This window comes from Peromyscus maniculatus, chromosome 7 (assembly GCF_049852395.1).
Source record: "Peromyscus maniculatus bairdii isolate BWxNUB_F1_BW_parent chromosome 7, HU_Pman_BW_mat_3.1, whole genome shotgun sequence".
In the NCBI taxonomy this organism is placed as follows: domain Eukaryota; kingdom Metazoa; phylum Chordata; class Mammalia; order Rodentia; family Cricetidae; genus Peromyscus; species Peromyscus maniculatus.
In genome coordinates, this window is record NC_134858.1 from 11,857,693 (window position 1) to 11,880,297 (window position 22,605).

Genomic DNA, 22,605 nt, shown 5'->3' on the forward strand with positions numbered 1-22,605 from the left:
ATTGGGCAGGAACGTTCTTTTCGGCGCGGTGGAGGAGGAAGACGGCCGTTCCTGCATTGGGCTCCCGGGTGTGGAGCGACCGAAGAGTGGGGGCCTTGGGGTCCGCGGGCCAGGGCTCTTTGGGCGGCTCTCCGCACGGAGTCGGCGCAGTTGTCGAGTGAGGCGCAACGGGCCGTGCTCCGGGGCCTCGCGGGCCGTGTTCCGGGCCTCGCGGGCCGCGCGTGGTTCCCGGTCGCTGTCGGGAGATGACAAGGTGTATGCGGCTAGGAAGGGTTTTTTTTTTTTAGTGTCCTGTGCTGCCTGCCTACATCTCTTGAGGGCTTAGAAGATCTCGTCGGTCGGCCCACGGCATATATTCGCACCGGTTTTTCGGCAGTCACCACGTGGCTTCCACACTTGCAGTTTCAGAATTTGAAAGCACCATACAGGTAGGATTGATTTCTAGATAGGTAGCTGTACTGTAGTTTGCAATTACCTTTGAATTTCCACACATACATATCGTTGGTGCAAACAGGCCAAGTATGGTACATTTGAGTTCTGATGAGCTAATATTAAAAAAATTCATATAGTGGGTATTTCACAATCTAAAGTCTTAGTCAACTGGCTTTCTTGTCCTTGAAGGTTATGATTAATATGATTAGTTTAGTTCTAGGATTTGTGTAGCCAAGGATAACGTTGAAGTTTTTATCCCTTTTGTATGTGTGGGTGTTTTGCCTGCCTGTTAAGTCTGCACCACGTGCGTGCGCTGCCCAGGACTGGTTACAGCCCCTCCCCTTTCGGTTTTCGGAGATGGGATTTCTCTGTAACAGTCCTGGCTGTACTAGCTTCTACTTTGTAGATCGCTGGTTTCTGAGATCTGCCTGCCTCTGCCTCCTTAGAACTGGGATTAAAGGCGTGCACCACCAGTTACAGCCCTTTTTAAGCTGCCATGTTGGTGCTGGGAATCCAATTTTTGTGCCCTTGAAGAGCAGCCAGTACTCCTTTTTTTGTTTGTTTTTCGAGACAGCCCAGGTTATCCTGGAATTCACTCTGTAGACGAGGCTGGCCTCGAACTCAGATCCGCCTGCCTCTGCCTCCTGAATGCTGGGATTAAAGGCGTGCACCACTGCCCTGCTCAGCCAGTACTCTTAATGCTAAGCCATTTCTCCAGCCTCACCCTAGAGACTATTGTACCCTCTTCCCTGATTCTTGGGATTACAGTGATTTTGAACAGTAATTGTGAGCCACTATCTCTGTGTACTTCAACTGCCCGAACTGATGATGACGCTCTTGTTTCAGCCTTGCAAGGGTTCGCCTTGAAATTAGTAATGCTGAAGTACTGTGTGGCTGGCTGCTGGTAGAGCCACCCAGGTGCTCTTGTTAGGTATACTTAGAAAAAACAAACTGCATTGGAATGTGGTTTCTTTGCTTTCACTTGTAGATAAAAATACTGTGAATGTATGCCACATATGTGGGGGTATCCAGGAGGCCAAAAAAGCATGGACCTGGAATTAAAGTTGTGAGCCACCCAAAGTGAGTGCTGGGAACTCAATCTGGAAAGTTACTCTTAACTGCTGAGCTTCTCACTTGATGTAAAGTGGACTATCCTTAGATCAATTAATTTTACCTAAATTCATGTGGTGGTATGGTGTATGTTGAGATTCTCGGTTGAATGCTGGGTGTCCTGGAATGTGCATCAATCACACTGAAATTTGTAGTCGCAGAAAACTGGATAAGGCAGAGAGCAAGTGATGGCCCAACCAGGAGTGAATTCTGTTGACTGCATGACATCTGATAGAGCTGGGGACATTGGAAACCAAAGGTAAGGCACCTTTTTGTGTGTGAACATCTAGATTCAGTCTATTCACATGTTCCTTTCTTTTTTTTTAAATTAAAGGTCTCAGGTGGCCATGGGTGGTTTCATTCAGATAATCCTGCCTCTGCCTCCTAAGAGCTGGGATTAAAGGCATATTACACACTCTGCAAACTACTGCAGATAACTCCCCAACCTGAATATGTAAAAATGGGACATAGTCTTACATTAGGAAAACATATACGTTTTCCCAAATTGGCCTATTTTTGTCTAGTAGGTAGGTAGTGGAAGGGTTAGAAAAGTTAAGCAGATGATTTGGAGCTTCTTTCTCATGGAAGATAAAATTGAATATTTTAAATAGCTGTGTGTTTTAGATATGATGGCCAGGACATGGTGGCCTGGTGTGTCACACTAACTGGTACTTACTCCATTCTAAAGTGTTGGGTATGATGGGGGAGGGTTGGCTTTGGAAGAAAGGCACATTTGAATTTTTAACATTTTCTCTGATTTGTCCGATGTGTGAGTGCTTTGCTGCAGTATCATGTGTTCTTTGAAGAGGGTGTGTGTGGAGCTCCAGGAAATGGGAGTTAGTAATGATTGTGAGCTGCCTTGCCACTCAGGAATGAGAATTGTTTTTAGTGATAATTCAGTAATGCAGTTTATTTATTTGTTTTTTTAGTGATGACTCATCTGATAGCTTATTTAAAACACAGTATGTTCCTTCACCTACACAAAGACTAAGAAATCCTACAAAATGTGTGATTTCACCTGCAAGGGTTGAAACTGACTCATCAAGTGACTCCTCTCTGGAACCAAAGCCTCTGACTTTGAAGGCTATTTTCGAAAGATTTAAGAAAAGGAAACGGAAAAAGAGAAAGTATAAGCCAAAATTAAGACCAAGAGGAAGACCACCTGGAATAAAAAATGCTAGAAATCCTAGAAGGTCACAGATAGATATCAAACAAATTAAAGACAAAGGAGCTGTGTTTCCATTCTTAGAATCTGAAAATGGAAGAAAACCTTTACCTTGGAAGAAAATTTTAACATACGAGGTGAGTCATTCTCATGTAGACATACACTAGGTAAAAATGGAATGTTTGTGTGCCCCCGCCCCCTCCTTTTTCAAGACCAGGTTGCTCTGTAATAGCTCTGGCTGTTCTAGAATTTTGTAGATCAGGCTGGCCTTGAACTCATAGAAATCTGCCTCCCAAGTTCTGGGATTAAAAGTGTGGGTGTTGGCCATTCTTAGTTGAGGTACACCTGGAACACTGTTGCTTTGACAAACAATGGCCTCTATGTGAAGTGTGCTCCAGTCTTCAAGTGTTTCTGAGTGAAATCTGCAAAAATTTAGAGAATAAGGCTCCAAGATTGTATTATGCAGAAAATTCCTTCATTGTACTGTCTAAACTACTCTCAAGCATACAATACTCAAGGTACCTTTTCAGTAGCCCAAGTCAAACCTGTCATTTCAAAGTAAGGTTATCATTTCTTAAAGCCCATTTTTAGAAGTATCCAGAAAGGGCTGTAGAATAGGAATGTGAAAGATGCTGCTTTCTAGCTGGTCATGTGCATTGTTAACCTAGGAGCCCTTGCCCAAGGAATGGTACCACCTACAATCTAGGCAATCTCTACACAATAATAGTAGCAGTTGAGTATCCCTTCTCAGGTGATTCTGAGCAATGTCAAATTGAGATAACTAGGACAAGGGCTGTAGAGATACATATATGGCTGTTCTTCCAGAGTAGCCAGGTTCAGTGTCCAGTATCCTACATGGTCTCTCACATCTATAACCTCAGGGATGCTCTCTTCTGGTCTCTGAGGGCACCAGGCATGTAGAAGTACATTGATATACAGGCAATCAAAACACCCATACACATGAAATCAGGAATATTCAAGTACCCAGGTATTAATTAGGGTTTTCAAATATTTGAGCATTAAATTTTACAAAAATACAAATGATCCTTATTTGGAATTTGTAATCAGAAAGGATTAATGTAGTCATTCTTTTCATGTGTGTGCATGTGCAAACCTAGCAGAAGTTGCTAATTTAGGTTGTCTTCCTATTCAGCTTGTTCTTGGGGTACTGTCTTGACCTTCCAAGACTGGAATTAGTTACAGTAGAACCACTGTGTACACTCAGCATTCACATGGTTTCTGTGCTTCCAAATCTGGTCTTGATGTATAGTGAGCCATCGCCCAGCTCCTTATAGAATTTCAAGCTTGATTATCATTAATTGATGTTCTAAGATTTAAGGAATTGTGTATCTAACTTGTAGCAAGCTGTTGCAAGAGGATTTTTTCACCACATTGAAAAACTGAAGTATGAGCAACACCTTAAGGAATGCTTGGAGCAAATGCATGCTGGGGAGGATTTAGAAAAGGAAGACCTTGACAGCCGGAGACACAAGTACATGGATGATGATGGTCCTCTTTCTCCTATTGAAGAGCCTTTGTAAGTTGGACCTTGAAGAGTTATTTGTTCCTGGGTTTGTGTGTGTGTTTTAAAGTTAACTTAAATATCTATTACTCCACATTTAACTAGTTTTGAGACAGTCTCACAACTTTGTGGCTTTGGCCTACACTCAGATTTATCTACCTCTATCTCCTAAGTGTTAGGATTAAAGGCACGTATGCAGTGATAATGCTTAAACATGTAATTGTAGCACTTGTAGGATTGTTTATTGGGTATATGCAGAGGACATTAGTTTGGAGAGTTACAGGCAGGATGTTAATGCTTTCTTTAGAGCATAGATTTCAGTAGTGTTAGAATATAAAGAGGTAAGGTTTGTGACAGTTATTTACTTTATGTTACAGAACAGAAGATGAGGCAACAAATCCTGAGTCTGGATGTGATATCAGATTGGTTGTAAGTGGCTGATTTTCAATGTTTATGGAATGTAGAAGTTGTATACAGTGGTTTCTATTAAAATTCTATTTAAACTTAATGTAGGAAACAAGAATGAAAATACTCTAGAATATTTGATAATGAGCTTTTTTTTTTTTTTTTTTTTTTTTTTTTTTTTTTTTTTCTTTTTGCGGCTCTTCTGCTTATCCCAGGATTCAAAGCTCAGGACCTTGTCATGCATTCACATTATGATAAGGCATCCTACTGCTCGCTGAGCTCTAGCCCCAGGTTTGAATATTTGTATGTAGGTATAGGTATGGGTATATATGTGTGGAGGCCAGAAGTCAGTGCCACTTCTCCATTTTATCACAGATACCAATGAACCCCGAGACCATAGACCAGTGGATTAATCTGCTGGCACTGTGTTTGTTCCCTGCTACAGGCTTATGCATGGCTCCATTCTTAAGATTTTTGTTTAATTTTCAGTATTATGTATGTAGGTGTTGATGCCTGCAGGCATATCTATACCACGTGCATGCCTGATACCTGGGAATGATGGAATTGGGTGTAGGACCCTTGGAGCTAGAGTAATATACATGTGGGTGCTTGGATTTGAATCTTAGTCCTCCATAAGGAAGAGAGGCCAGTGTTCATAACCACTGAGTGATCTTTCCACCTCCCATTAAAATACTTTGTAATGAATATTTAGTTAGTCTTGTGATATGAAGGCTGTCACCTGAGAAAATAGTGTAGGTGTTTATTTGGACTTTGAGGAATAGATGTAGCACTCACCCACTTGTCAGTGGTAAACTTAGTTACTAACCGATTTTTCTATTAAATGCAGGAAGACAGTTGCTTCATAATAAGCTCAGAATTTCCAAAGAAAAATTTAGAGCAAGAAAAGAGTAAGAAAGAGTCTGCATTCTCTAAAAAAGCTAAGGCCAACGAAACTGCACAGAGAGAACATGGAAGGGCCTGGAAAGGAGATGTACATACAAGTATCAAAGAAGGTAAAGAGGAGTTGGAAAAAAGAAACAATAGGAAGACATGACTACAAGTGATTTTTGTATGCCAACTAGATGAAGAAACAAAACGTGAGCCAGCCTGAGAAAGAAGCCACAAATTACTGGGGAAAGCCATTATTTACTAATTTCAAGTGTGATTCTGATGCTGGAAGAAAAGTGCTAATATAAAGACCCGATTTCAGCCTCTGTGAGGGTTTAGCCATAGTGTATTTGTGTACGCTATGCATCCTGGTACCCAAGGTCAGAAGGTATCAAGGCGCTTGGAACTGGACTTAAAAGATGGTTGTTCACCAGCCATCTCATGGGTAATGAGAGCCAAATCATGATCTGAGTCACCTTTTCACACCCCTTCTCAAACACAGCTTCAGGATGCTACAACCTGTGTGCCAGCTTCTGGCTAGGTGTGTAACTCTTGAGTGGAATAAGAGCGTGTCTTCCCCTAGGATGCGTTGAATATTGCCATTGTTGGTATTGCGGTCAGTTGGAAGCTGGCTTTTGTGTCCGATTTCTGTGGCCTTGTTTGGCAGCACTTGAGTATGGTTTTGTTCAGCTGGTGGACAAAGGCAGGCTAGACAGGTGCAACAGTAAATCCTCTTTTGCAACCCAGAACTCATTGTTCAGTATGAGTTTTGATACATACAAGAAGGAATATAGGACACCACAAAGGGATTATGGTACTAATGAGGTTGGTTCTAGCTGTCCTATAATTTAAAGGCATAAGTAACAGTAAAAAAAAAGCCCAATGTGACAATATTTCTTTTTTTTTAAAGGCTTGTCTTGATTATGAAGGCAGAATTGAAGATACCTGCGAATGGATGTTTGTTTCAGTGTGGTAAGTAGCATACTGTCAATTTATATCTTCATTATATTTGTGAATGCCAGTTTTATTCTGTGAAAATCTTAGAGTGCTCTAGCTTTCAAGAAATCCTTGAGCATGTTCAACTGTATATATTTAGAAAGTAATTTGAAATGTTTACGATAGTGCAAGAATAAGCACTGAAGGCTATAAGGTCTCATACTCAAGTTAAAACATTACCCTATAAACTTTCTGAAACATTGTATAATTACAGCAGAAATTTGTACAATCTTGAGTACATATAATTTTCAAAAGTGTCAATACTGTGCTTAAAAAAAAGTCAGACTATACCCTTTTAGCCTCTTGAAGAAAATTTACTTTGTACTGGTGCTTAAAACAGCTTGGTAAAGAATCCATACCATGTGCTGAGTATTTGAGGACCTGGCCCTATAAGAATGAGCTTCACTAGGCAAGTGTTCTGAGATGACTTTTTTGTGATTTCCTAAAGGTCCTATTTGTAGATAGATGTTCATACAGAAGTTGGCATCACAATGCTTTCCTTTTGAGGTCTATCCCGATGGGGCTTCCCTAATAGCCACACATCGTTGGAAACGCCTCATATAGTAACTTGTGGTTTGCTTGATTCACAGGACTGCTTATTAGGTCTGTGGAAAGGAGGAACTACAAGACATTTAAAAGTATGAAACACTAATATTTCATTCAGGTTTTTTTTTAACTTCAGGTACTGGCATATCCTTCAAAAATTATTAAGAGTGTTAGGTAAGTTTGGCACTGTATCTTGGGAAAACATAGTTACAGTTCATATGATGAATTAAAATTGTTCAACTGCTGAATGATACAGACATGAACTAAAACTTAATTCTGATAGAACTGGCTACAGCTATTAAGTCTGGACAGTGAACTTAAGACTAGTTTTTATAACTGGGAATTCTATCCTTTTTTTTTTAAAGACTTATGTACTATTCTCTAGGAATGAATATTAGCAGAACTCTTCAAACATGTTGGTAAGTGAAACTAAATTTCTGTTGGTTTTTAGTTTCAGTGTCTCATGCTTTAGGTGTTACATGGTATAGTTCCCAACAAAAGCAGTGGCTGTGTATAGACTCGAAAAAAACCTTTCTTTGTGCTCTCATGTCAAAGTGCCTAGAAATGCTCAATCAATAGGAATATTGAGTTCTTAAACACACCACATACAGTGAGTGTACTTGTCCCACTCCCACTCCTGCATTTTTAGGAGTTAGGAGCCTGAAGGCAGCAGGATCCAAGTTAGAGGCCAGCCTGGGAAACTATTGGAAACATGCCTCAGAAAATAAAGTTCTTGCTGGCTAGATGGCTAACAGATAAAGTAATTGGTCCCAATAATTGGTTCAGAACCCTAGAAGCTGGGCCGGTATGAGAGCCAAATCTGGGAACTCTGGCTTCAGTGAGAAACCCTCAGAAAATAGATGATCAGGGAGGGTACCCAACAGCGTGTGCATATGTCTGTGTTCCCAAAGAAAAAAATCAGGCAAGTTAAAGTTTGATTTGAGCATTTTTCCAGTGTGGGTGGGAATGAAGAATCAGATGGAATTCTGAATCACCTGCATAAATGTTAACAGCCCCCTTAATATATGGAACATTGGTTATTCAGAAGAGACCATACCATTAGTGTCTTCATTAGGAGCATGAAGCTGTGGGTTTTAGGAATTGGCACTGCATGGTATCTGCACTCAGCAGTTCTTTCCTGCTGGCGTGTTCAAAAGACAGTGCAATAGAAATTCACTATCTGGCATCGTTGGTTTCTTGGCTTTGTGCATGTTAAACCTGGTATTTCTAATGATACAGTTATTTTATACTGGATATATTTATGGTGGCTATGGGTACCCTGTCGGTTTGGAGAATAGCTGGTATATGCTCGGTGGGCAAGCACTGTCACTTGCTGAATGAATCGCTCTTCTTCCTAGGGTGTCAACAAGTGAGAGGCCTACATTAAAATGGTAATGCATTGTTTCTGTTTGCTTCTAGCTGGTTTTACTTGATGAATAATGTGTGAGACTTTCACTGAGCCTCATTCTACATAAGAATGGGCACTGTCAGTCAGTGTCCAGAACTGGTTAATGTGGCTAAATTGAGGCACAGGTCATGCTTCCATCACAGTAGATCTATTACAGTGGTGACAATGAGACCTGTAACATTTTGCCTCTTATGTGAAGACAAGATAATGATTCATTTCACAACACTTACTCAATGATCATCAATCCTTTAGGTTTCTAAAGTCGTTTGAAGTCGTCACCAGAAATCTTCTGGTAAGATGTTAACTTTATGTACACCATTGTAGTTAGATGATAAGGTACTGGAATTTGCTGTCAGAGACATGATGTTGTGATGATGGGCGAAAATGTTCAACTGCTCTGAATGGGCTGAGTGAAATTAGCCTTTCTGAACATCTACTTTTGGTGGGTCTCCAGATACCATATATGTAGACAAGGATATAGACCCAAAGGATTGATTTTATTTGATCTTGGGAAGTCTATTCCCTTAATCATGAGGATCTTGGAAGTCCTGCCTTAATTTCTCCAGGGCAGTTTTTAACACTTAGCCATTTTTGGGCAGTGGATTTTAGGAAACTTAAACATTGGTAATGTTTACAACCATGTGAATTTAAAACATTTTTCCACAGGTAGAAATCCTTGAATTTCTCATGAAAAGAAAAAAAAAATAAAGGCAAGTAGTCATTCTAATGTCATTTTTATATAATGGTCATTACCAAGGCTTTGAGAAATTCAGTTTCTCATTTGCTGTGGACATGACCATAAAAAAATTCCCATTAGGTTTTCTATGTGCTACTTGGCTGGCAGTTAACCTGTTGGGGACATTTTTCTTCTGATGTGTAAATCGTAGATGGCCCTAGAATGCTCAGCTGCTTACTCTTCCCATGTTCTTGTTTGTCCTGCAGGGCTGATAATAAGTAACACTGGACTGAGCATCCTTGGAAAGGAAAGGTATGTATACAAGAAAGACAGTGAAGGTCATTTCAAAGAGGGCTTGTTGGACTGTGAAACCAAAAGCTCTTAACGCTGTGACCAGAGATTGATGTTCTCCACAGAACAAAACAAGCACTCAATAGTGCTGTGTTTTTCTGAGAAGATACATGCATTTCCTTGAGTCAGAAGTTTTAAGAGTTTAACTTTAGTTTGTTAACTCTCTCTTCAGAAATCCTGAACCCATGTGACCTGAATGAAGAGCAGCATAGAATAAATATTTATTTATTTAATAAAAATTTATTTGCAATAAATAATTTTGTCTGTTTTTTTTATACATTAAACTAAAAGAACCTTTTACACAGTTACTAAAAGAAAACCCTTTACACAGTTTGTAGGAAGTCAGCATGTATTTTTGGCTCGAAGTTTCTCTAATGTTTTCTGCAGAAGGAATGAAAATTAAATTTAGCTGTTTTGTTTGAGTTAGCACCTTTGAGGGTAAAAACTGGCTCCTGCTCACCTTATGAAATTCTTTTGCCCTTGCTTTATTTTGGGCACGGACTTCTTCTTGCTTTGCTTTTTCTTCTCTTTGCTGTCTTACCTCAGCTAACTGCCTGTATAATCTGGAAGAAATGTGCATGGAATTAAATGGCATTAATGGCCAAACACTAAAAGCAAACGAACAACAAAACCCATACCTTAGTGCCCTTTGGTGAGTGAGGGCTTGTCTGGCCTTCCTCTCTTCAGGGAGAGGTGCTCGAACTTTGTTCACACCCTTCAGGCGGTTCAGGGATGAACCTGAGATCAAGAGATTGATTAAAGGGTTGGTTCTAGGTCACATAAACATTCCCAATACCTGTTGCCAGAGTCATGCATACCTGTTTGAGGGAGTTGAGTCTTACTCCGCATTTCTCTTTGTTTTTGGTAGGATTGCCCCGTACATGTGTTTTTCCTTTTCATTGATGTGGCTGTAAATTAAAAAAAAATTTTTTTTAAACAAATATCCTTGACTTAAACATATTAGGGGCTGATATACTAGATACTACACTTACCTGAAAGTGTCACTTGGGGTTGATTTACACAAGGCTCTGATACGGCTCCATAATCAGAGGTTTCTGTTGGAGATGGAGTCAGAAATGCACCTTCCTAAATTTTGAGAAAGTTTTACTGTGGCACTTAGGCTTTTCCTTGTATATGAGGCTCTGCTAGCCTCAAACCAAATCTTGCCCTCCCCCTTCCTTTGTAGACCCTAAACTAGGGGTGGATGTGCCTAGGTAGCTTGCGTACTTAATGCAAGCTGTTGTCACCCTGCCTAAAAAACAAGTTTCATGAGCACATGAAGATCATGTTTTCAATGGCTTAAGGGTAGCATAAAAACCTGCTGTACTTCACCAATAATCCTGCTCTGTGTAAAAATGACAAAAAGTGAAGATTCCAATTTCCAGAGAGAAAGGCTGTGCACACAGAACTTAGGGGCACTTACCTGGAAACAGCTTGGTGCTTCATTGTCTTCAAGGGTTAAGTTTGCAAGATCAGTTTCAGCAATGCTGATATCACTGGTGCTTACTAGAGTGAGGTCTGGTTCTTCCATTATACCATAGCCAGATTCTGTTTCCTGTGTAACAATTTAAAGTGAGGAACGTGTCATACATAAATTAGGAAGACCTTATGGGACTGGGGAATATTCAGAGCATACGGGAGCAATGACATTACTTAAGTTTAACCTAAATGTGGACTGAAGTTTGTAACCTAAAGGAAGTTCTTTGTTGTGTACATGTTCATGTATGCAGGGCCAAAGAAATCAACTTCTGACATAAGTGTGGACGAGGTAGGGTCTCCTGGCTGTCCTCAGGACATTAATCTGTCCCCTTTTGAGGTTCTGTTCATGTTTGATTTAATATTAAGTTTCACACAATGAGAAGTCCCATTTTTTCCCACCCAACCTACTGTAGTACTCTGTGGATCTTGTATACACATACACAAGTATTTTTCAGAACTCTGATGGGAATATCCTTAGTGTCCAATAACCATGGAATTTATGTATGACATGTTCCTCTCATTTTGAATTATTACACAGTAAACAGATTAATCCCATAAGCGATTAATGGTGTGTGCCTTAGCATCAGCCGACCTTTGTTTTGACAGATTTTGGCTGACTGCAGATATCTGTCCATCTCTGTCTTCCCAGCCATTAGATGTAACTGCTATTCCTCCAGCCACAGTATGTATTAGAAAGTGGAAACCACAGCTAGTTGACTATATAAGCTTAGAACTAAACAACTTCTGCTAACAGGATAAGCCGAGCCAGATGTGCTGGAAAGATTTCTTATGAAAAGTGATTAAGTGTTATACAAAACACACCTACTTACCCAGACGGGAATAGAGCTCTGAAATGACTTAGAATTTGTGATGTGCTCTGCTTGTGCTAGCTGAGAAAGGTTTCTTTCGGTTTTAATTTGAATACTCTGTGAATTTCCCTCCGAGTCAAATTTTACATGTGGATTTATAGCTTCATTTTCATTTTTAGTGAGTCTTTGGCTATCTGACATTGTAACCACTTTCCTGGACAGTTCTTGAAAGCCCGACATTTCTTCTTTGCTTTCTAATTGTTTTCCTGAGCACTCACTAGAGATGGAGCCACATGGAGTGCTGTGTTGCAGGTGTAACTGGTCAAATACAGTAGCATCACCCGGTGAACTGCAGACTGGACTCAAATTCTCTGTTGAGGACTGAAAATGAACACTTTTTTTCTTATTTTGTGGTATTTCAGTCTGTTCAGAATAGTTCTGGTTTTCCATGCTTTGGTAAGTACCTCTTGCTTCGATGCTGTAAATACTTGGTAGATCAGCATGTTGGCTTTCCTGTGAAGAGAATTCTGGTAGAAGCTGCTGAAAAGATTGTTCAGATCCTGCATTAAAAAAAATTTCAAAGTCAGCATAAACACTGTATAAAGAAGAGAAAGTCACATTTTAAGTTAAATTGCAAATAGGTTTTATGATCTATAGTTTTAGATGGAAAAGTTGATGTATATAAACATTTGATAACGCACAGTGGTCAGTGATTTTCAAAAAAGCATTCCTAATATCAACTAAATTCCATGGTTATTGGACACTAAGGATATTCCCATCAGAGTTCTGAAAAATACTTAAGTGTATGCGTGTACAAGATGCAGAAAGAAGACTACAGTTGGTTGGGTGGGAAAAAAAGGGACTTCTCATTGTGTGAGACGTAGTATTAAATCATACATGAACAGAAACTAAAAAAGGGACAGATTAAGAAGAAAGACGTGAAAGATAAATGCCAAAGAAATGAAGAGAGTCTTGGAGTTTATTTATCTTTCTCTAATTTAGTTACACGTACCCTCAGCAGCAAAAGTCTGAGCTGCAGCATGAGCCAGGTGAACATCAGGTTGCTGGTTTAGCCTTGAGTTAGAAGAATGCAAGTTGGCTCTCAGTGCTGTGAAACAAACTGTGCTTGTGGACGATACTTTAACATTGGAGCTCTGCGGAGAACAGTAAGAAAGAGAAAGGCTGTAATACTGATTCTATATTACCAGTCAAATCACCCACACCACATATCTTTAATACTATTTTTCCTTCACTACACTTTACCATTATAATCAAGGTCTTGTGATGGCTAAAGAAACTCCATTCCACCCTCCTAAATTCCCAGAAGATGAACTAGCAACCTGTATCCTGCCCATAATGGTGTAACTGCTGTGAGATAATGAACTGCTTGCTCTGGTTTCTGTAAACCCACTTAATGCTGAGTTAGACAGCTCCTTTATCAATGTGTACAAGGGGGAGAAGGACAGTACCTCATGTAGCTGCAAATTCCACAAAAACAAAACTGGTCTTGACCTTTAAAAGTCCCCTAGTCCCTTTTGTGCAGCACACCTTCAATTTGGCTTTAAGGAAGGCTGTTGCCCTGCTAACAGTATTAATAAATTAATCTACATATTATTTGGATTGAGTCTGTTGTCTTTTCCTAGTGGTCTTAGTGAACTCTGTAACAGCGTACTTTTTGATAAATCTAATGTCTCCTTGGTGTTGGAGAATGAATACAAGGACCTATGCTCAATTCAGTCTAAATTCCCAAATCCCTGAAAAAGATATAGGTCTTTTTTTTTTTTTTCCCTGATAAATAGGAACTATGTAAGTACAGATGGGCTGGCAAGATGGCTCAGCATACAAAGGCAATTGCAGCTATGCCCACTGGTATGAATTTGATCTTCAAGACCCACATGTAAGAAGACTCTCCAAAGCTGTCCTTTGACCTCGACATTTCAAACCATAACACAAGTACATGGTACACAAAAAATAAATGTAAAGAACCACCTACAGGCTACAAAGTCCCACATTTGGGCTTGGCTTTATAACTGACATTTTTAAGATTCTGTGAAATGTTTACCTTTTAAAATATGTTAACAGATAAGATAAAATCCAAGTAAGAAGTAAACCAAAACACTTAAAAACAAAACATAAGGCCCCTATGGGATCATACACACAAGCTAGACATGAGGCCATCTCTGTAGCAGGCTGGCCTCCATCCCTCATGTGCTTCCAAATTCTGGGATTAAAAGTGTGCATCACTTCACCTGTTCGTTTTTTATATCAGAACTAGGAAAATCAGGCTGTGTACATACACAGTGTCTAAATAGTCCAAGATTCTCATTTAATTGATCAGGGGTGTGATGTGCATGCTAGGATGTGTGTGTGTGTGAGTGTGTTTAGAAATTTAGTAATCGAGCTGGAGAGATGGCTCAGAGGTTAAGAGCACTGGCTGCTCTTCCAGAGGACCCGGGTTCAATTCCCAGCACCCACATGGCAGTTCACAACTCTCTGTAACTCCAGTTCCAGGGAATCTGACACCCTTACAGGTCAAATATATGCAGGCAAAACACCAATACACAGTAAATAAATCTTAAAAAAAAAAGTTTAGTAATCTACATTTAGTGTATTAATATTTAAAAGAGTAAAATATACCAAAACTGATACAAATAAAAAATGTGACTAAATATCATGTGTATATTAACACTTCTGTGACAGTTTCATGCATATATACAAAGAATTACAGTCATCCCCATGCCCTGTTGCTCTTTCCTTCTCCCTCCTCCCACAGAGCCCTTCTGCCCACTTTCAGGTCTTCGGTGTTGAGTTTAACTAGGGTTGCTTGCATAAGCACAGACAGAAGACTATTTGCTGAAGCATGGGCATGTGAAGAAAGTGACATTCTTTTCTATTATTAAGAAAAGACTCAGGGTAGGCATGGTGGTGCACACCTGGAACCCCAGCACATGCACAGACTGTCTTGGCAGTATATCCAGTTTTACCTTGTACTACGAAAAAGAACAAAATGAAACAAAACAAGATCAACTGTTCATCAGTACTCATTGCAATGAACTTTAATTTACCTCGTAAAAGTCTCTGTTGTCTTGAGAAATTCCAGAGGATGAGGATAAGTCAAAATCTAGATACGGTTCTAAGGGTTTAAAGAGCTGATGATGTAAGTGTGGAAATATGTGTTCCAATTCTGGAAAGTCAAGGTCCACAGCTGGAACTTTTGAGTGGGGGGGGAAAGAAAAGTTTAATTTAAAAACATGGTGAAACCTGGCAAAGGAGTCCTGAGAACATGCTCATTAGCGTGTTTAAACATTTCTAATATGGCAGGATTACTTCCGTTTGTTTTCCGTGCTCACCAGATTCATTCAAAATAAGTTCAATCATAATTGTTCCCCAGGTGTAAGAAATGGAAATCTTCTACGACCAAAGCTAAAATACAAATCTCCATTCTACCAGCTTCAAAGGCTTGTCAGGTTAATTAGGAAGAGCAGGCCACATAAGACTACATGAGAAAGCTTAGCTATAAGCTTTGAACTCTTACTTAGCTCATTTCATGATCAAGAGTTGAAAATGACAAAGGTTCACTGTCGTCTTTGTTGCTGGGACGCACGTACTGTACTTTATGTGCACATCTCATTTAATTTCAATTTCTCTTTTATGGAAGAAAAGGTCTCATAGCCAGGAAATGCTCTAAATCTCATTTAGATCCCTGCCTTAGTTGTAGGAAGATGTCCTCATTATCTTCTCTTTAGGCTCTTCAAGCTGCTTTGTTTTTTTTTTTTAATTTAAAAAATTATATTCATAGTGCTTGTGTGTAGGTCAGAGATAACTTCCAGAAGTCAGTTTTCTCCTTCAACCATGTAAGTTCTGGGGACTGAACTCAGATCATAGGCTGATAGCAAGTACATTTAATGCCAAGCCATCTGGCTGGCCCCTTCTATTCTTCCATTAAAGTGCTCCCAGATGCCCTGCCTCATAAATGCCCTCACTATTATCTGTGGCATAAATGATGTGCAGGCCATAAAAAAGATGAAACTCAAACAATACTTAAAACCAAAAATGATGACAGGTGAAGAGCTAAAAAAACATTCTTTTAAAATGATTTTTACCCTGCAAGTCTCTTTTTTCAGGTATCAAATTTGCTTCACTTATATCCTTGTCTCTGATCTGCTGAACACGTGTGTGATCGGATGCCCTTTCTTCCTCCGAGGGCAAAAGAGATTCATTAGCACCCAAGGTGTGCAGCTGCTGATAAATACCTTCTTGTTTACTGGTAGATTGTTTACTGGTAGATTGTTTACTGGTAGATTCTTGTTCTTGATGCTCCATTTGTTCTGAAAATGACTCTAAAATCAAATATAATGAAAACATTTAATTAACATTTATAATACATTAAGTTAATGTCTGGGTACTTCCTCACAAACATAATGTGTCATAGCAGTATATATTGCTGAGATTGGGGCAACCAAGAAACCTGTTCAAAGAGATTTCCACTAAATGGGAAAATGTGCCAAAGAGCATTTTAGAATATCACACTGTATGGTCTTCTGTTCAACACCAATGGTTGCCTTTGTTGACTTGAGACATCTCCCCAAACACATCACCTGGACACAACATGAAAAAGCAATGCTCCCTCCATTACCACACTTCAGTGCAGCCAGTGCTGCTCCTTCAAAACGTCCACACAGTTTGATAGTACCTGGATCTGTAAGGCTCAAATCTGTGATTTCATAACTTAAGAAGCTTCCAGTAGAAACAGTTACTGAAGATAATGCCTCCTGAGAAATCTCTTGTGTTTCAGCCTAAAATTTCAAAAGGAAATATTAGATCATGATGCATCATGACCTATCTAGAAAAACCACAAACAATCACCATTGCTAGTTATCACTTCTGAGCTCAGGTCAAGTGTAGAAACCTTCATAGTGACAAGTTCAGTTCTAAAGCCTTTTCATCATTGCTCAGAAATGATCACACACCCCACAGACACACCCCTTCTCTCACCATCCACCCCCCCCAACACACACTCTTTCTCTCACCATACACAGACCCTAATTGTTTTAAGCTATTTTGTAGTTTTGCTTCTCAGAACTATAGAGATCATGCACCAAGCAGACCAAAAGGTCTTCTGATGCTCAGATTTGGCTATTTTCATCATTGATCCACCTCAGTAGATCTCAGAGGACAAATTTGAAGTTTCTAACAAACTAAACAGAAATACAAAATCCAACAGGTTAATATAGAACACAAAGTAGCATCACTGACCTTATCATCTGGCTTTACAATTGGACCCAGATATGTACACCCTTCTTCTGAGACAGCATGACTCAGTATCGCATGATTCTCAGCATCAGATTCCTTGACTTGAACTAAAATGTGGATTGGAGGTTTCAAAATAGTGGTAGGGGAAGTTAAGACAAAGTAAAATTTTAGCACCTGCATTTCTATACCTTATTTTTATATTTTGCTTCTTAAAATTGCCTTACCTCAGGCCAAATAAAAAAATATCAATTTACTCACTAGGGCAATATTCATTACTTAAAAAATGTAGTCACTGCTAGTCCAGCAGTAAAACTCTCTTAAAATATTTAAATATTAATTATAAAGTTGGGAGAATCAAAATATCAAAAATGACAATGTCCTATAATGTTGTTTCAACCGTAACACAAAAGCAGATGTTGGAGTCAATCCTTCTCTTATGAACCCTCCAATAGCTACAATTCACCTATCAATTATTTGTGTTTAAATGAAGCTAAAATAAACAGAAATCCTAGAAAGATAACTACTTAAAAAGAATGTTACAGCTAATAAAATGGTATTGGAGCTCTGTTTTGTAGGCTAGTAAACAATATTATATCTTCATATCTATAATGTATCCATAAATTCAAAAGCAAGAAAATTAACTTTGGTTGCACTGGGTGGTGGAATTGGCTGACTTAAAATGCTTCACAATGTTTACAGGTATCATGCAGCACTCTCTTGGAATGTCACAATTTTCAAAAAAACAGCATTTCCTGGCACTGTATTCACAATGTGGCCTGCAAAGTTACCAACTCATCATATCTCATATAATCGTAATGGTACTCACATAATACTACAGTTTTACAATAAAAAGATTTTCTAGCACTTTGGAGACAGAGGCAGAAGGATCTGTGAGTTCCAGGATAGTCTGGTCTATACACATCTCAGCTTCACTCTCATGACTATTAATGACTTCATAAATCAAGAGAGTATGGGTGTACCACAGTGATCTGATTACCGCCAATCACCAAAGCTACTTACCACTATTAAACACTACCTAATCACCACTTTTTGTCCACATGTCCTGTGTGCAACACTTCAACTTACCTGATTCATCATAGTCATGGCTTCCGCTGTTCTGGGCAGGTGGCTGGTGACAATCAAATGGGTCACGTGCCAGTGGACTCCCCAGGAAACTTTGTTCTCTGCTTATGGAGACCCTTAAGGGGTCTCGGTCTTGATAAAAGTCTCGTTTACCTGGGTTAAAAACAAAACAAAACAAAGACTCATTAAGTTGCAGTTGTTAAAACTAACATGCCCATTTATTTTTAGATATATTTATTTTTTGAGTATTTTCCCCTTTGTGTTCGTGTATGTGCAGTGCCCTTGGAGGTCAGAAGGGGCACTGGATCTCATGGAACTGGAGTTAAAATGGTTGTGTGCTGGGGACTGGAAGAGCAGTAAGTGTTCAACCTCTGAAACACCTCTCTAGTGTATAAATGGCTGTCTTATCATCTAAAATGGCCATTTAGATAATAATTTTTAAAAATCTGAACTCTTAAAGGCTCAATTTATACAGCAAGAAGATAAGTGCTGGTTGTTTAGTCAGGCCTTTATATTTTTTTACTCCACCAGACAGGCTTGGACTGTCCTATTGAGGGTCCTTGATGAAAATGCCCCACCTTTTCCATGAAATTGAACAGTAAATAAAATTTTGGACCAATAGAAAATAGAGAACCAAACCAAAAACTAACTTTTAAAGTAACTCCTATTTTGTATTCATGAAACAAAAGTAGGATATTACCAAGGTGGTGTGTGTAGGAAGAACCAGAGAAAATGACTTTCTGTTAACTGCAATTGGATAATCAAAATAAAAATTCAGAAACAAACAAACAGTGGAATAAAAGAATTAAGGAAATTTATCCAGAAAGCAAACAACAACAAAAGTACAAAAGAGAAAAGAAACATCAATACATATTAGTGTACCCAACTTAATTATCAACCTGTGTCCCCTCTAACTGCCTTACCCATATGAACTTTCAACCAAGCTTTACTTTGTGAATTAAAAACACTGCAAGACTTTCCACTTTTCCCTCAACCAGTTTTCATTTCCTTGGGGGAAAGGACATTTTTTATGAATGACCTTGTTTAGCCAGGTACACATACTGAATCCCAACACTTGGAAAGCTGAGACAAGAAGACCATATGTCTGAGCATAGTCTGAGCTACACTGCAAGGCTCTGCTTCAGAGACAAAAGAAGGATGCTGGGAGTTAATGCAGCCATCCAAAAAAACCAAACACAACAGTCAGGATTGAGTGGGAATGGAAAGTGGGTGGGTCTATGAGCTCAAAGAGGAGAACTAAGAGATAGTAATTTACTGGGTGTTAGGAGGACATCAAGGGAGGGGTCAACCCTTAAAGAGGAAGTGGATTTTTCTCCTTAGACAAGATGGCATTTTTGTAATCTCAAACATGATTCAATTAACTACTGGAATCAGTGACAAGGTTTTTCCTCACAATCATTCTAAATTAGGTAAACTGTTTAATTCCTGAAGGGGAAAAAGCTTCCAAAACCACTGATAAAATCCTCTCGTTTCATGAAACTTATGTTCTCTCCTACTATGAACAGAAAGGCACTGAATCTTGGAGGGCTCTGTGTTTTCCCACCTTCCCACAATCTTTCAGTAAGAAACAAGGGCATCTTAGTTTATGGCTTGACCCAAACAGCTGATAATAACATTTCACTCCTATGTGCCTTTTTATCAACAAAAAGCCAATTTTCTCCTACATAAGCCCTGCTCTAGGAAATTTCATCAAGAAAATTATCTGGTGACTCTAAAGGTTGTTAAGAAATTCAAGGATTTCAGGAAGGAACTTTTAGTTGTCTGGACATAAAAGTAGTATGGTAAACAAATAAATCTGTTTGATTGTTGGTAAAGCCAGTGTTTTAGGCATAATTATCTTATAAAAGATACAAGAAAAGATCAAGGCCAGGCTGGTCTACATAGTGAGTTCCAGGTCAGCCAGGACTACAAAGTGAGAGTCTGTTTAGAAACAAAACAAAAACCCTCCATTAAGATGTAGGAGAAGAGTAGTGGGAATAGAGAGCAGACGGGAAAAAGAGAACCGAGTCTCATCTTTGAAACATGTCTAGAAGGCAGACATGAAAGAAAGCACTGTGTCAGAAATGTGGGACAATAAAGACTGTCACAGCACACTGCCTTCCCATGGGAGACAGAGAAACTAGTTAGTGTGCACCCTGCCTTCCCATGGGAGACAGAGAGACTAGTTAGTGTGCACCCTGCCTTCCCCATGGGAGACGGAGAGACTAGTTAGTGTGCACCCTGCCTTCCCATGGGAGACAGAGAAACTAGTTAGTGTGTACACTGCCTTCCCATGGGAGACAGAGAAACTAGTTAGTGTGCACACTGCCTTCCCATGGGAGACAGAGAAACTAGTTAGTGTGCACCCTGCCTTCCCATGGGAGACAGAGAAACTAGTTACTCTAGGGTAAAAAGGGCCAGTGAAAGAACACCTTGGCCCTGAGACCAGAGCCAAGGAAATACACCCTGCTCCTAACCAACTCAGGAACTGAAATCCAATCAATGTCTGAGCTTGTCCCAAACTCAGGAATTGAGATCCTACCAATCCCCACCCCAAAAATCTCCACCTTGGAAAGCTCCTCCCCTAAGCCCTATACCTGGTCAGTTTGGGGCTACCCTCTTCCACCCTGGCAGAGGCAGCCACTCTCTTGGATTCCTCCCTCCCAATAAATCTCGAGTGAGGTTTGTTATATAGACTTTCTTTCACCGGAGCAGAGCTGTAATGGCTCTGGCCGGAGTAAAGTAGAACTGCTACATTTCTGTGGGTAAACCCCCGAGCAGAGCAGAGGTATAACTGTAAGCCCCTCAAGCCACTTGAGTGGCCAGGCCCCTCCCCTGAGGACCTCTAACTGCCAGGTTCCACCCTCAGAACACTGTCCTAACTGCTGGATCCTGCCTCCACCCTACAGAGTAAAAAGCCCAATCTTTGGACATTAAATCCCACCAATCTCCACCCTGGAAAGCTCCATCCTCTTCCCAAGAAACTCTATATAAGCTCTGTATCCCGTTCAGGTTACTGCTGTTTCTTGCCCAAGGAGAGGCATCCAATCACCTGTTTTTTTTTCTTCTCCCAATAAATCTCTTATGTGAGGTTTGTTGTACAGTGTGACTGTGATATTCCTTGGTTCCTGGCTGCCAGGATACCTTTCTATCAGAGCCGTAATGCTAAGGGTAACAATTTTTGCCAGAGCAGAGCAGAGCTGTAAGGGTTCCAGCCAAGCTGAGCAGGTGGTACAGAACTGCAACACTTGGGTGGGGAAACTTTCCCTCGCTGGCCAGAACTGTTACATTCCAGGAATCTGAGCAGAGCTGTAACATTTCTCTGGAGCAGCTGTTACACTTGCATTAGGGAAATCTTTCCTGGAGAAAGGGTTTTAACACTTTGCTGGGGGAAACCTCCCACTGAAACAGGGCTGTAACACTTTTGTTGGGATACCTTCCCTTTTCGAGCTGTAGGTAATCCTTGGCTTCCGACTGCCAGGATACCTTTTCCCTTCAGAGCTGTAACAGTTAAAAATTGTACACTGCCTACCCCATGTGAGACTGAACGACCTACAGTGCTGTATTTCTTTAAGTCAAAAATATAAGGGCTTCAATACATTCTATTTTTGTGTGTCCATGTAATATGTGAGTGTTGGTGTGTGTGTAGGTGTGTCATGGCATGTATGTACAGGTCAGAAGAGTACTTTTGGGAGTTGGCTCACTCTTTTCACCTGGGATCCAGAGACTGAACTCCAGCTGTCAGGTTTGTACAGTAAGCAGGAAAATGCTTTTTACCTGGTAAAAAGCCATCTCCATGGTCCCAAATTTTAGATTATTTTTATGTAAACCAGTTTCTCCTTTTACAAGTACTCAAGACTAGCTCTTTTAGTATACTGAAAAAGGGCAGAAAGCTATCAAACTAGTAAAACACTGAATTTTACCGCGCTGTTTACCTGGCATGGAAGTCCTGCCACTTGCGGGTGACTCCACCTCCTGTATAGTACTAAGCTCATGCTGGTTTAAGTCCAAACCACATTTCACTTTGGAGACAGGTGGCTTAGAGGCTCTACCATTCAGTTCTTTGCCCAGACTCTCACCTATCAGGTCAAAGACAAGGTTAAACAAATGAAACATTGTGAACACACAGGAAGCTTTTCTTCAGTCAGCAAGCTGCAGGGATGATGGCAAAGAGGCATGCTCACCAGACAACAGGATCATCTCACCACGGTGCTCATCAAGGACAGCTACTGAACGTGGCTGCTCACTGCTAGCGCTCTCCTGATTAGAGTCTCCCCAAGCAGAGCCTCGGATGTGAGGAAGCCACCCTCTGAGCTGTTCTATAGGCTGCACTTTCAGGTCATTCTCACCTGTGGGCTTCCTTGCCTGAAAAAGTGGATGGGATAGGGAAATGGGGATGTATGTTATGGGATCATGTGAAGAATCCACAAGATTTACATCTCACTTAAGTCAGAACCTCAGCTGACTCACTAGCTCCATCAC

The 22,605-nt window shown here is 40.1% G+C and overlaps 2 protein-coding genes and 10 non-coding genes across 49 annotated transcripts in view; 9 read left to right on the top strand and 3 right to left on the bottom strand.

Moving 5' to 3' along the window:
* The first annotated feature begins 25 nt into the window (after positions 1–25).
* On the top strand, positions 26–9,756 carry Taf1d (TATA-box binding protein associated factor, RNA polymerase I subunit D). Of its 23 annotated transcripts, XM_076575695.1 has the most exons (14): positions 303–428; positions 1,421–1,512; positions 1,704–1,801; positions 2,472–2,844; positions 4,069–4,244; positions 4,607–4,658; positions 6,433–6,494; positions 7,183–7,238; positions 7,450–7,483; positions 8,423–8,455; positions 8,725–8,764; positions 9,139–9,182; positions 9,415–9,460; positions 9,672–9,756. In XM_076575695.1, the coding sequence occupies exons 3-12, from the start codon at positions 1,731–1,733 to the stop codon at positions 9,178–9,180; spliced, it is 939 nt and encodes a 312-aa protein (XP_076431810.1). In that variant the 5' UTR covers positions 303–428; positions 1,421–1,512; positions 1,704–1,730; the 3' UTR covers positions 9,181–9,182; positions 9,415–9,460; positions 9,672–9,756. The 23 variants fall into 23 exon arrangements, 9 of the variants coding, with proteins under 9 accessions (XP_076431815.1, XP_006990594.1, XP_076431811.1 ...); XM_006990532.4 differs by lacking the exon at positions 1,421–1,512 and having other exon boundaries at positions 289–428; XM_076575696.1 differs by lacking the exon at positions 1,421–1,512 and having other exon boundaries at positions 289–428; positions 7,201–7,238.
* LOC121831238 (small nucleolar RNA SNORA40) lies at positions 6,188–6,315 on the top strand. Its single transcript, XR_006074614.1, has one exon. It is a non-coding gene; the product is annotated as a small nucleolar RNA SNORA40 (small nucleolar RNA).
* On the top strand, positions 7,020–7,152 carry LOC121831234 (small nucleolar RNA SNORA18). The gene has a single exon (XR_006074610.1). It is a non-coding gene; the product is annotated as a small nucleolar RNA SNORA18 (small nucleolar RNA).
* On the top strand, positions 7,277–7,349 carry LOC121831246 (small nucleolar RNA SNORD5). Its single transcript, XR_006074621.1, has one exon. It is a non-coding gene; the product is annotated as a small nucleolar RNA SNORD5 (small nucleolar RNA).
* On the top strand, positions 8,168–8,305 carry LOC121831226 (small nucleolar RNA SNORA8). Its single transcript, XR_006074602.1, has one exon. It is a non-coding gene; the product is annotated as a small nucleolar RNA SNORA8 (small nucleolar RNA).
* Positions 8,523–8,655, top strand: LOC121831229 (small nucleolar RNA SNORA1). The gene has a single exon (XR_006074605.1). It is a non-coding gene; the product is annotated as a small nucleolar RNA SNORA1 (small nucleolar RNA).
* LOC121831225 (small nucleolar RNA Z40) lies at positions 8,834–8,907 on the top strand. The gene has a single exon (XR_006074601.1). It is a non-coding gene; the product is annotated as a small nucleolar RNA Z40 (small nucleolar RNA).
* On the top strand, positions 9,216–9,336 carry LOC121831232 (small nucleolar RNA SNORA32). The gene has a single exon (XR_006074608.1). It is a non-coding gene; the product is annotated as a small nucleolar RNA SNORA32 (small nucleolar RNA).
* Positions 9,485–9,613, top strand: LOC121831228 (small nucleolar RNA SNORA25). The gene has a single exon (XR_006074604.1). It is a non-coding gene; the product is annotated as a small nucleolar RNA SNORA25 (small nucleolar RNA).
* Positions 9,720–22,605, bottom strand: part of Cep295 (centrosomal protein 295) — a 45,454-nt gene continuing 32,568 nt past the window's right edge. For 7 of the 16 annotated variants that reach the window (XM_042280439.2, XM_042280433.2, XM_042280432.2 and 4 more), the window contains 14 exons: positions 22,308–22,488; positions 22,059–22,202; positions 18,127–18,276; positions 17,044–17,147; positions 16,481–16,583; positions 15,891–16,127; positions 14,853–14,998; positions 12,800–12,941; positions 11,809–12,347; positions 10,923–11,054; positions 10,492–10,585; positions 10,318–10,407; positions 10,138–10,237; positions 9,720–10,062 (listed from right to left, as the gene is read on the bottom strand). In XM_042280439.2, the coding sequence (XP_042136373.1) occupies positions 9,729–10,062; positions 10,138–10,237; positions 10,318–10,407; positions 10,492–10,585; positions 10,923–11,054; positions 11,809–12,347; positions 12,800–12,941; positions 14,853–14,998; positions 15,891–16,127; positions 16,481–16,583; positions 17,044–17,147; positions 18,127–18,276; positions 22,059–22,202; positions 22,308–22,488 (2,496 nt within the window). In that variant the 3' untranslated portion in view covers positions 9,720–9,728. The remainder of the gene's footprint in view (positions 10,063–10,137; positions 10,238–10,317; positions 10,408–10,491; positions 10,586–10,922; positions 11,055–11,808; positions 12,348–12,799; positions 12,942–14,852; positions 14,999–15,890; positions 16,128–16,480; positions 16,584–17,043; positions 17,148–18,126; positions 18,277–22,058; positions 22,203–22,307; positions 22,489–22,605) is intronic. The other 9 variants (XM_076575687.1, XM_042280438.2, XM_076575691.1 and 6 more) reach the window with 6 other exon arrangements.
* LOC121831236 (small nucleolar RNA U2-30) lies at positions 16,673–16,741 on the bottom strand. Its single transcript, XR_006074612.1, has one exon. It is a non-coding gene; the product is annotated as a small nucleolar RNA U2-30 (small nucleolar RNA).
* LOC121831237 (small nucleolar RNA U2-19) lies at positions 16,862–16,941 on the bottom strand. Its single transcript, XR_006074613.1, has one exon. It is a non-coding gene; the product is annotated as a small nucleolar RNA U2-19 (small nucleolar RNA).

Coding starts and splice junctions, on each gene's coding strand:
- Taf1d (XM_006990532.4), top strand. CDS start 1,731: ATGGCCCAACCAGGAGTGAATTCTGTTGACTGCATGACATCTGATAGA. Junction 4,659..6,432: donor GATGTGATATCAGATTGGTT/GTAAGTGGCTGA, acceptor TTTTTTTTAAAG/GCTTGTCTTGATTATGAAGG. Junction 7,239..7,449: donor AAAATTATTAAGAGTGTTAG/GTAAGTTTGGCA, acceptor ACTATTCTCTAG/GAATGAATATTAGCAGAACT.